This window comes from Citrus sinensis, chromosome 9 (assembly GCF_022201045.2).
Source record: "Citrus sinensis cultivar Valencia sweet orange chromosome 9, DVS_A1.0, whole genome shotgun sequence".
Lineage (NCBI taxonomy): Eukaryota > Viridiplantae > Streptophyta > Magnoliopsida > Sapindales > Rutaceae > Citrus > Citrus sinensis.
Window position 1 is genome coordinate 10,405,657 of NC_068564.1, and position 12,986 is coordinate 10,418,642.

The window sequence follows — 12,986 nt, forward strand, 5'->3', positions numbered from 1 at the left end:
TAATTTTATTAATAATATAGGAATAAATTGGACAATGAACAATTATTTTTTAATATGCTATAAGAGTATAATGGTAATTGCACTTTAAAATTATAATTTCTGTTAACAAATGAGGGTCTGAGTGTCTTTTTTGAAACATTAAGAGGTTTTATGTCCCTTATTCAAATATTGGGGGGTCTCTGTGTCCTTTTCCCTTCATTTAATAGATGATAAAATATTAATTTTAGCAGTTATAAAATTCACTATCTAATAGATGAATGACACATGAATAAGATCCTAATTATTACTGAGCAAATAAATCGGGAAAGCTGCAGGAGCCTTTTTTTTTTTTTTTTAAGTTGGAGAGAGGGCAAAGCTGCAGCAGACTCCCTGATCATCTGTAAAATTTACCAGAATACTCGTAGAAACGTCCTTTTTTTTTTTTTGAATGGAAACGTACTTAAATGTGCATTAGATGTTTGCAAACTCTAAATTTCAGAATTTTATCTTTCTTAGCTACAAAGTTGTTATTGACCGAAAGGTTCAATAAAGACAGCAGCAATTGTAAATTATCCTCTTAAAGATTTCTTTATTTAATAACACACTTGATGGTAACAGAAAAATTATGGTTTGTCACCAAAAAGAAAAACTAAAAGTAAATTATTAGAGGGATTTTTAAAAAAAATTATATCATAGTTCACATACGTTTTTACTCTTAGGAATCTAGGTAATAGTAATAATTTTTTTATTTTAGATTTTATTAGTACAAACTATAATTTTACCTTTAAGAATCTAGATTTAATGGTAACAGAGGTCACATTGCAAGTATTGTGAAGTACTTTTCAAAATATAAAGACTAAATATGCACTAATTTCAAAATATAGCAACTAAACGAGATTGTACCATAAAAAAAGTGATTGAATTCATTGGAAACAAAATCGATGGCAAATCATGAGCAAAAATGAGATTGATATGTTATGTTTATTTCTCATATATTGTAGACTAGCATAAACTATTCTAATTACTTATATTTCATTGGATCAATACATGACTAATGTCAAATATTACAGAGCAATTTTAATAGACCCATTTATTAAGTGATAAAAAATTATGTTAATGAGTCAGTTTTATTACACCCTATATACTAGTATATTATAAAGAAATATAACATTGAATTGTGTTATTATAGCTCATAATAAGATGAGCAATTTTATACTAACATATAAGGGTCCCTACACCCAACTATAGCATTTAAGTATATCTGACCCATCAGGAGTTTACTGTTCACGCAATTCACACTTGGCCAAAAGTGTAGCTCTACCCTTGTCTCTCCCTTTTAGCTTGTGCATGTTTGAGCAGATTGTTCAAAACAAGGAGCTAGCTCAAGGCAGCAGCTGCTAGCACAAGCTTCACATCAAGCTCAGCCATGGCTAACCAAGGTGAAGATTCCAAATTTATTTTCTCCCTTAAACATGTGTTTGATCGGAAATATAAGATCATACAGGCTTAAAGTTTTAAAACTATTTCGACATGATACTCCAGGATTGAATTATGTGAATATCTATATTTTTCACATTGTTCTTAAAAGCATAATTATAACCCCGTCAATTTAATAAAAGCTTATTTTTGAATGCTAGACTTGATAGTTGTTGCTCTTCCAATGCCTTCTCTTCATAAATATGAATAAACTGCAGTAAGTGCCACTGTTGATTTATGTTCACATTATGAAGAAATGATATATAAGATAGATGCTTTTCTCAGCATATTATGATATCTGAACAAAGGCTGGACTTAATGGATATAAAGAAATTTATCGTTTCATTCATTATGAAATTTTACAAATTTGAAAAAGAAAAGAAAAAGAAAAGAAATTGAACGAAACCACAAATTTCTTTGTCACCGTCCTGCATTTGTTAAAAAATCATTTTCCTTTTCAGGAAAGATGATTTACGGAATGACAAATCTAGCGCCGTTTTGAAAATTGCCTTCGAGAGAACATTACTTGACTACTATTACTGACTCTTCACTCTCTCATTATTGTTCTTATGCTGCTGCCAAAATTGTAAAAATACATATCGATAATTAATAAACAAGGTAAAAAAATAAAAATCAGGGTATCAGTTGACAGCAGGGGCGGATCCAGGAATTTGTATTACCCCGGGCTAAATTAAAAAATTTATATTTTAAAGTGAACATAAAAATTTATAAGTAGAAAAAATTGCATCAAATAAGGGGGGTACGAAAAATCTTATCGCTATAAGTTATAAACAAAAATAGTTATATAAAAAGAGTAAAAAAAAAAGCAATTAAAAAAATAAAACACTATTTTACAATTATGAAATCTGACTCTAATAAAATGTAATTATACAAGGATTATATAAGGTTTAATATATTAATTAAGGATTTTAAGCTGAAATAAATGAATACATGTAATTACAATCAATTAAAAATTGAAGGAAAACTTTAATGTTTGAAGTCAAGTACTTAATTACCAGGTTTCAATAAATTAAACAATTCAAATTTATTCCTCTTTTTAAATTATAAAAATATTATTAGTCAAAAGTTTCAATTATAAACTAAATTCAACCTAACAAAAATGTATTTGGGTGTTGTTGTTTCTTTGCCAAACGCTCCGACTCTCTTTAAAGAACCAATTGTTGATGATTTTTCTATCAAATTAAAGCTCCTCAAAATATTCAAATTTTATCTTAGTTAATATAACTAATAAATAAAATCTCAAAATTTACATAAAAAGTTTATGAAAATGTTGATAATTGTTACTACATGTTTTTTTAAAGTAGTTTAATACTAGTGACAATTTTATATTAGATTGACATACTTTTTTTCAATTAGAATTTTTTTAAAATAAATTAAAGTAATAACATTTTACCCCCTAATGTTTTTTATCTATCTAGTAAATATATAATTTACTCATTTTATAAAATAAGTCAATAATTTCAATTGGAAAAAAATATAATTGAATTAAGGACATATATAAAATAAAATAAAAACTCCATTATAGTATAAAATTAATGAAAATATAAGGATAATTATATTAGGGACATGTATGAAAACAAAATAAAATCTCTATTATTGACTACAATTGATAGTAAAATAAGGGGTATGAATGATTTTTTCCTAAGTTTGACCGGGCTACAGCCCGGTCTAGCCTTGCTGCAGGTCCGCCACTGGTTGACAGATAATATTGAGTCCTTATCTCTATTTTTGTAGTAATTAAAAGACATAAATATTGAATGTTGTACAACCAATTAAACACATTAAAAATCAAAATTTGTTTTATACATTAACTATTTAAGTAAAAGTAGTTTTATACATCTCAAAATTTGTTCTAAATAATATGACATTCATTCACTAGTTGGTGAGATAATTCAATTAATTCTTTTAAAAATTAAAAAAAATTATTATTTGAACTAAATTTTAGAATATCTATTATTATTACTCTTTTAATTAAAGCCACTGTTGACTTTGGGCTTGAGCCCATAAAATTTTAGTAATATTCCAACATCCCCTATTCACGTTATGCAAGTCACTTATTGCGTGAAAATTTATTCGGATAGCTATAGTTTAATGGTCTCAATCTTCACCTAGCTTTGCTTTGCACACTTAGAAATTAAAATTAATCATGGTTTTGGCATTCACTAATGTTTTTCTTGGGAATACAAATAGCTTGGTTAAAGAGGACCATCCTCTTGTGGTGTTTATTTTTAGAGGATTCAATAGGGCTTTCTGGAGTGCAATATTGTCTCTTGATGATAAGTCCCCTTTTTAACTTATGCATAGCTAGATATATGTCATTATTATTCTGGAGAGGGCGAAGGTTGAAACTAATTATATATGATGTGTTAATATAAGTATTGCCTTAGACAATTGACATTCAAATCAATGTATAATTATAAAAATAGTTTTATTATTTGAATCCTTAGCATTCACCTATCTTTGGTATAAGCAAAATACCATAGCATCCAACATTACCTGAACAAATATAAATTGTTAATAAAATAGAAAATAATGAGGAAAAAATTAATTTTGACTACATATAAAAATAATTCATACGTGACTTAAAAAATTGCCAAAGACACATGAAACTATAAACGGACGAAGGATGTTTACTCGCTTCCTTTTTTTTTTTTTTCCTTCCAGATGAAGAGATGCTGGCAAAGCGTGAGGCAAAACTCGAATCAATTTTTTAACCCGCCGCTTGAAAATCACTCAACTCTTTGCTAATTAATGTATATACAAACTGCAAACGCAATGCAAATTAACAAAAGCTCATAATATCCACAAAATATTTCTATTGACTTGTGAGAAAACAATATTAAATGCGTGCTATCTCGTGAGAAACATTGTCTTAAGCGATCAACAACAGCAAGCAACATGATTGATACTCTAGTAAACAGTTACTTGTGTATGGTCCTGGGCATCATGACGATTTCACCAGCAGGGGCATTTGCTCTACAGGGAGATGATGATTCCACAGCAGCCGCGCCATCACCATTTTTCAATGAACTTACCGTACCACTGGATCAGAGTTTCCTACAGCATTGCATAAGCAGCTTAAACAAATGGTCCTAATAAAATATTAGTCTCTAGTTTGTCAGATTTTGGTATAGAGCCCCCTCTAAGTGTGTTGTGGAGGGGTTATGGGAAAAGAATGCTATCAAAGCTTGGTCAAAAACTCTCTCATCGTCCTCGCCACTGGGATAAGGTTCCAAGATTTACCAGTACAGCTAGCATGTACATTAATTCTGCGATCAAGCTGTATGAATAAATCAATTCTGTCATCATCACTGTTTTTTTATAATGAAGATAAATTTTCTGAGTTTTTTGAATTCAACAATCCATCTAAATAGTGTGTTCAGAAATGAAAATCTAAAAATAAAAATCAAATAATTTAGAAACATATCTTACATGTCAAAAGTGTTTCTTAAAAAGAAAAACCTATGGCGCTCCAAAAGATGGACTATTCTAAGTCTGTTCCAGGTCAAATCAAAACTAACAGCAAAAAACCAAAAACGTCAATTTCTAAACTTAGTGAGGAAAACTCCTCCACAATGGGGGATATGTGCTACCTCAAAGGATCATTACTTTTTCCCGATCTCTTCGTCAACTAAGCAAAACTGAACACACCTTACACATTGCAACTTGAAATCCTCTACACTATTGCTGCTGCTCGTAAATCTGCATATAAGTCTCCGAAAGAGCGACCATTTGAGGAAGAGTTTCTGAAACATGCAAATCCTGCATCTCATACCTGAAAACATGGATTGCGAACATCCCAGTTCACGTTATCGATGCATTTTGATTCAAGTCTATAGAAATCTCTAGAAAAAAAGTATTACCATAGTTCTTCTGACTTCCGCTGCACAAAAACCCTGTAGAATCCTCCCTCAGGTTTACCATCATGAACGATGTTTGCAATTAGATCATACTTGGAACGCAGTTTCTCATTCTCTTTTGGTGTTGGCAAAGGTATGTAGTCCTTCAATTCCAAATTTTTCACCGGAAAGTTGACTGGAAAAGAACATCAGGACCATCAGTTAACAGCAAAGCATTAAATCAAGGCAAAGTTACAACCAATGTATACGGATTTCAATCCTTTGATTCATCATATGTACAAAAATCGGGGCTCCAAGAAATGAAGAACTTACCCAATGTTGGGTTCTTCTCCACAAAGAAGTTATTCTTTGTAAAGCGTCGCATGTGAAGGATCATGTATTTTGGTAATCTTGTGACGCGGTATCTCATCCTTGCCACATGTGGCCGGACAACCTCTGTAACTGTTTCCCCATCAAACTTCTTCAATATGTTAAATAATGGAACCTATAAAGAAACCAGGATTTAGACCAAAGAAACATTATTATGACATTAGAGACAGTTCATTTCCACTTGCAGCTTATCCTTCATAATTCCTACCATTGCTACAAATATTACAGCACATAAAACTCCAAGTTCAAGATTTAAATTTTTTCCATTTTGTCTGTCCGCCTACCACTGCTACACATATTACAGCACATAAACTCCAAGCTCAAGATATATTTTTTCCATTTTGTCAGTCTAATACAACAGCTTATAACCTATGTCCATCTATAGATCATTTTCATACAACTCTCCATATAAGTTTATATTATGACGATAAAAATATATTTTATCTAGCGAAATTCGAAGGCACAATCTACAAATAAAGAAACAAAAGCTTTCTGTTAATTCTAATATCAAAAACTTAAGTGTATCCAATACCTGGGGTATAATATTTTTCTCCATCACATCTTTGAAAAGAGGTGGCGGGGGCAAATCCAGACCAAGCATCAAGAACGGCATCCTAGAAGTTTCTGTAGTAATGTTATCATGATCATCTCCCCCATCTGAACCTTTTTCAGTATTCTGGTCATTACCACTGATGGTATTTTTAGGAATCTCCTTCACAACTTCCAGCTCCCCCTATCAAACAAACCTATGTTTTAGACAAGCACAACTTAATTAAATGATGATCAAAAACAAGGACAACAAACTGGGGTAGAGTAAAACAAACCTGAAAGCACTCATATATGATGCTAGTATTTTTCTTTGTATTTCTAAGATCTGAATGCAGTGTGTTAAGAAGCCATGACATGAATTCAACAGGGTTGGACTGTACACCTATTCGAAACCGTTTCTTACTGGCTTTCATAACTGCTTGTAGAAACTCATGTGGGCTGACCTATAGATGGAAGAAATTCATGAAGACTATACTTTCAGAAACCATAACCTCAAACTATAATTATACCTGTCCTTTAAAATTTCGAGCATGCCAAATCTTCCTAGTAAGTTCTCCAAAACGATGAACAAGTGGAGATTTGCAGTGCCGGTAATTTTCAGGGATAAGGAAGAAGTTCCTTAATGGGGTAACTCTCATTAGAGATTGAATTGTGACATTCACAAAATCAGTCTCCTTGATGTTATTCAGACCCACCTGAAGATTTGCCAGAGTAGATTATGATTAGCACCAGATCAGATAATGACCGCTATTAGGTAGCGTTTACTTTTTAGATTGGATTGGGAATCCTGAGGAGTGGGAATCCTAGGATTGGGAGTGTGGAGTAGGAGTGAGAGTAGGTTGTTTACTTACACTGGAATGGAAGTATGGAATGGAGATTAGAATCCAATTTATGTGTTTACTTTGTCTTGGATTAGGAGTAAATAGTTTCAAATTACAATTTTATCCTTATTTAAAGAATTATAGTTTTTAATTACAAAACTAATAAAAAATATATTTAATGAATAATATTTATTTTATTATATTTGTAAATTTATTATAATTATTAATATTCTTAATTATGAACAATAAATTATTAATTTTAATTTTAATATAAAATGAAATGTTATTTTATTTTATTTAATATAATTATATTAAATTTATTATTATATAAAATAATAATATAATATTATTTAGTACAAAATTAATATTTTCTTAGAATAAAGTATTTATTATTATTAATATTAAATAAATATAGTACTATTATTTTTAAAATAAATATAATAATATTATATTTATTAATTCTCTATTAATGTAATAATATTATTTTAAAATAATTTTAACTTAGAATCAATGTAAATTATTATTTAGTTAAATATAATATTATTATTCAAATAAATATAATATTATTTATTTTATTTTATTTTATTAATTATAAAACATAAAATTAAAAAAAAGGGTAGAAATGGGAGAGGTGGGAGTGGATTCCCACTCCCACCTCCCCCAATGGGAGTCCCACTCCCACTCCCCACTCCAAAAATGGGTGGGGCCCACGGAGTGGGACTCCCAATCCCTCCCCATTTTAAGTAAGTAAACGCTGGAGTGGGAGGAATCCACACTCCTCACTCCCACTCCAGCAAGTAAACACAGCATTAGTATCTTATTGCCTATCAAAGAGTGATGAATTGATATCTTATTGAAATCTGAGTATGATGAAATTGATTTATTGCAGCAGTATCAATCTATAATAAGAAAAAACAAATAAACATACCATTCCAGGAAGATAGTCCGAACCATCCAAAGCCCTAGACCATAGCTTATTTTTGTCAAGCTGATCTACTTGCTCCTTGGTAAACCTGCATACATATTATTTAAGTATGCTTGAAACTGGATATTGAAATATATTTAAGTAATCTCCAAGAAACTATGCTAATCCAAAGCACAATGATGTAGATCCATGTAAAAGTACAAACATTTTTCATGCACATAAACACACATGCAGAGAGGAGGTGCAGACAAAGACAATACCTTGGATTTAGAACATGCCGAATATCATCCAGTGAAGGGTCATTAATTTCATAACCATCAGGAAGGCAATAAACTTTCTCTGTTCGAAGATTGATGTAAACATGGTGTCCTGCTTCCAAGCTATGAGTATATGCATGAGATTTCTGCCCTCTTCCTTGGTAATACTTACCACAAACCAAACACGCATACACATTTAAGTTTGAAAGAGAAACAGAGCAGAACTTCTCAAAATCAAAATCCAAAACCTGCAAGAAATTAACAAGATATCAAAAATTCTTTCAGAAATAAGCAATCCAACATCACTCACCCAGTTGACAAGTTGATGTATGCACGGTCAAACATATGAAAGACGAAAACATTCACCTTCACAGCACATAGAAATCTTCTTTCCGTAAATAAAAGCAACATAACCTAGAACAAATCTACACTAAAAACTAATCCACTGTGCACAACATGATATATGTACCTGGCGATTAACAGTATCAAGATAAGGGCAATCCCTCCGCACTTCAACAAGTCTGCTTCGCTGCCCTTGACCATATCCATTAGCCAAGTCATCCTCATCCTCATCCTTATCTTCATCATCATCTTCACCCGTACGACCATTTTGTCCAACTTTTGCTCCACTATCTCCTCGGCCACCATATTCCTCCTCCTCATCGTCATCATCATATGTATTAGCTAACGGCAAAAGAGGGTTCTCAAAACCCAAACGAGGAGGTGACGGAGACGACTGCTCCACCACTTTCACACTCTTCACGTGCCTGTCTTCATCAGCACTACCATTATTTTTCCTCTTCTTTGTCATCTCGTTTACCCTTTTTTTCTCCAATTTTACTGTTTCCTACAAATAGATTATCAATTCATCACCCATTTTACAACAAATAGCTAACAAAACACAGTAGAATACTCCTACGAAGGAAAATATAGGCTTCCAATAAAAAATTACTAACTCCAGTTCATAAATTTACCTCAAAATACTAACAGTTACCGTAGTTTAAAGTATAAATTGGCAGATTCTGATTCGTAGAAGAAACAAAATCACATAAACCCTATAGTTTTATAGAGGGGGAGAGAGAGAGTGGGAGAGAGAGAAACTGACCTAGGACGGCGAGACCGACTGCGGCTGAAGGACGACAACGACGGCCGGCAAATCGAAGTCGTGAGCCTCTGAAGGTAATCGACGAGTTCGCGAAAAGAGCTAGTGCTTGCTAAAAATTTCAACTGAAAACCGGAAAAGAAATTGAAATTGTAATGACGATTTTATTTATTTATTTATTTAAAAGTAATGACGGTGTTTTAGATTCCTCCAATCAGAATGGGCCTCCTGGAGTTGAATGTCTTGGACAAAAGGCCTGCTCTTGGATTTTTTAACTTGGGCTTAATGGCCCATTCACAAGGAAAAATCCTGCGTAAAACCCATCCGATTATTTTTTGATTAATAAATTCATATTATTCCTTTTTCTTTTTTCTTTTTTTTTTTTGGCTGCAACATAATGGCAACTTAGGCCTTATTTGGTGTTGAGGTGTTATGCCTTTTTAAATCATAATTTTTTTGTGACTAAAAAAATAATAAATATGAAATAAAAGTCGATAGTACATAGTGAATATGATATTTAAATAACAATTTCAACAAAATGATAAATATATTGTAGATTTTTCATCATACAAGTGTGAAATTAAATTGTCTTAGCTTCTAGCCACATTTACTAATACTTACTAAATACTTTAATGTTATAATTTTTAAACAATAACCGTTCAACTTCAATATCAAATAAGATCTTAATTTGCTCTCCTCTTATAAGTGGACAACAAACTCTGGACCTCTCGCTGATGAGACTTTTCTACGAGTAGAAATTAAAAAAAATTAAAAAAATTAATTAAAAAATTAAGAATTTATTTATTCTCTGTGAATTTTATATTTGACCCCTAATTGTTTAATAATTTTGTTATAACTTACTAAATTATAAAACTTATCTATTACAATCTCATTATGTTATGGATGATAGAAATCCTCATGAAAAAGAGGGCTCTAGGAGATTTTTCCCATTCAAAAAGGGTATGAAGATGATTTTATACAAGAATGAGTATAATTTTTTACTCAGAGAAAGGACGAGGATGAGGTGGAATCCCCATCCACATCACATCCCCATTTGCTCTTCTAGTGCAAGCTCCAAGGCCTCACACCAAGTCTTTATTGACATAATATGCATGCTTAAGTAAGATCAGGCAGAACTATTTTTATTTTATTTTTCTAGAATTATTAATGAATAAATAATAAAATTTAAATTACAAAATATTAAATATTGGTGTAATAACAAATATCAAAATAATTATACAAATAATATAAATATTAGTTAATATAAAATTTTTAATATAATTTATACTTAACCACAATCCAAAGCTTATAATCCCACAAGCCCACAATTTACAGATCAAGCTCTAAAACACTTTCTCACCATCTCACTATTTCTTTTCAAATTATTCAAGCCATAGCCAGTACTGAACTCATTCTCATCTCGTCATAACTAGTAGCACGTCACATTGTCAATAGCTAAACAACCCAACTCGTCACGCACATCAATCATTGCTCATGGACAATACTCACGTCAATATTATACAAAAATCACATTATTTGAATTTTTTTTTGAAAATAATTATTTGAATATTCTATATGCCAAAAGTTTAATGGAGTAGAATGATATAAACCCATAATCATTTTATTTGATATATTTTTAAGTTAATATGATTAAATTAAGTTAAGAAATTAAAAGATATTGCTTACTTAGGATTCTGAGACCCTCATGGATCTCCGATTATTATTTAAGGAGGGGACATAAATCCCCTCAAGCAATTTTGAAGGGAGCGGAAGGAGACGAAGATGTATGCATAATATCAACAATGGATATGAAGATGCCAACCCCCTCCCCTCCCTTTCCTCCCCGTTGCCATCCCTACATTGTGGCTGCTTTAATTTTACAGATTTTATGTTATAGAAGTTACTTTATAAAAGATTAGTAGAACAATTTATATCACTCGAGGAGTTGAAGGCTGAGCAGCTGCAAATTATAATCATTGTCTGTTTCTCAACGAAAGGCACTATGTTTACACTCATCAGAATCTGTTTCATAAATTCCCCAACTTACCATGCATGGCAGTGACTATTCGAGAATATGCAACAACAATCTTATGCTATTATCTCTCACTCTCAGGCGAGCAACCATGCTAGCATAATGCAAAGAGCTAACACAATACCTGAATATCAGACAAATACTCCTCAAATTCTGGTACTTAACAATGATAATTTCGAAAATCAGAAAATGGCTAGTTTCCGAACGGCCAACACGGTCAAGTACAGAAATAGTAGTGTCTATTTGAGTGCCTCCTAACCGAAAATTTCTGCTGGATCTGTACAGAGTTTCCAACATCTTCAAAATTTTGTCACAGACAAAATCAAATCAATACTAGGTAGGAGATTGAGATGAAGCATTTATGCTTACCATGGTCACACCAACATAATGGGGACAACATGGTGACCAGTCTCAGTTTCCTGTCATCACAGGTAGTTCTCTTAAGTTGGGAATAAAGATTGACCCACCAGATAAGCCTACCCTAATTGTCTGCAATAATTGGTTCTGACGCCGATAGAAGAACTAGAGCTTGAGAATAAGGCCAATTGGAGAATGATCGCTACCGGTAACATCAGGAAGAATGTATGAATCATGGAACTTATCAGCTAGAGATTGTGATACTAGGAAGTAGTCAAGCCGCCACCCTGTTCAATAAATGGAGTCAAAAGAGGATAATGCGTATTTAAATTTTGACAGACATTAAATTAAGAGCATTTTGAGGCACAGAAATTTGCTGAAATGGAGAACACTTGAAAATATGACAGAGTAGAATACAGCAAATGAGGGGTAAAAAATAAGTACTTTCTAGATACAGCTATAGAATAATCAAGGTAGAAGTTCTCTACCTCTATTGGTTTTGCGCCCACCATGCCTATAACCCCAATAAGTATAGCCTACAACACCAGGATGTTGAGCTCTGAAGGTATCTACAAAACCTTTAGATAAGAAGTTTGCGCCAAAAGATTGTCTTTCTTCATCTGTGAAGCCAGCACTTCTTCTATTTCCCTACAAATTGATGCAAATATTAACAAGCAACACTTATAGTTAAAACTAGAAGTGAGTTCTTAAATTGTAACAGAGAGCCTGCAGTGGCAAATATTCATATGTCATCGTAATTGAGGATGCTATTTTGTTCAAGTCTTAGCTCCTAGAAGAAGAAGATTTACTTGCAGCTTCAAAATTTTAAATCACTTACAGCAGGGTTATAAATGTCTATCTCCTGATGAGCACAATTAAGATCACCAGTCAAAATGACAGGCTTCTTCTTTTCCAGCTCCTGAATCATGCATATGAAGTATCATAAGCATCAAAGGCACTTCAAATATTAACTATTTTGTGAAGAAAAAAACACCATGTCGATAGACATATTACATCCACAAAAAAAAAAAATAAAAAAATAAAAAAAATAAAATAAAATAAAAGGAAACAGAAGAAGTTGCACACTGTTGGAGGTCGTGCGTAAAAGATGCGATTTTTTTTTCTATAAGCACACACATATAAGCATAAAGATGTCTCCCTAATATGGACGTATATTCGTAGCCACAGCTTAGAGTAACTTAAAAACATAGTATTTATAAAGAAGCATAAAAAATAAA

General features: G+C 31.9%; 2 protein-coding genes across 31 annotated transcripts in view; both read right to left on the reverse strand.

Moving 5' to 3' along the window:
* Positions 1-4,272: 4,272 nt before the first annotated feature.
* On the reverse strand, positions 4,273-9,526 carry LOC102617640 (uncharacterized). 5 transcript variants are annotated; one of them, XM_052434212.1, is made up of 11 exons: positions 9,363-9,526; positions 8,727-9,104; positions 8,261-8,505; positions 8,004-8,088; positions 6,764-6,949; positions 6,530-6,697; positions 6,238-6,438; positions 5,649-5,820; positions 5,340-5,511; positions 5,128-5,251; positions 4,273-4,533 (listed from the first exon to the last, which is right to left on the reverse strand). In XM_052434212.1, exons 2-10 carry the CDS (start codon positions 9,066-9,068, stop codon positions 5,158-5,160), a joined length of 1,665 nt encoding a protein of 554 aa, XP_052290172.1. In that variant the 5' UTR covers positions 9,069-9,104; positions 9,363-9,526; the 3' UTR covers positions 4,273-4,533; positions 5,128-5,157. The 5 variants fall into 5 exon arrangements, with proteins under 5 accessions (XP_052290172.1, XP_052290173.1, XP_006491511.2 ...); XM_052434213.1 differs by lacking the exon at positions 4,273-4,533 and adding an exon at positions 4,567-4,756; XM_006491448.4 differs by lacking the exon at positions 4,273-4,533 and having other exon boundaries at positions 4,863-5,251; positions 8,727-9,097.
* Positions 9,527-11,491: 1,965 nt separating this feature from the next.
* LOC102617923 (DNA-(apurinic or apyrimidinic site) endonuclease, chloroplastic) overlaps positions 11,492-12,986 on the reverse strand; it is an 84,287-nt gene continuing 82,792 nt past the window's right edge. For 25 of the 26 annotated variants that reach the window (XM_052433390.1, XM_052433394.1, XM_052433389.1 and 22 more), the window contains 3 exons: positions 12,587-12,667; positions 12,237-12,396; positions 11,492-12,035 (listed from right to left, as the gene is read on the reverse strand). In XM_052433390.1, coding sequence (XP_052289350.1) covers positions 11,914-12,035; positions 12,237-12,396; positions 12,587-12,667 — 363 coding nt within the window. In that variant the 3' untranslated portion in view covers positions 11,492-11,913. The remainder of the gene's footprint in view (positions 12,036-12,236; positions 12,397-12,586; positions 12,668-12,986) is intronic. The other variant, XR_372078.4, reaches the window with a different exon arrangement.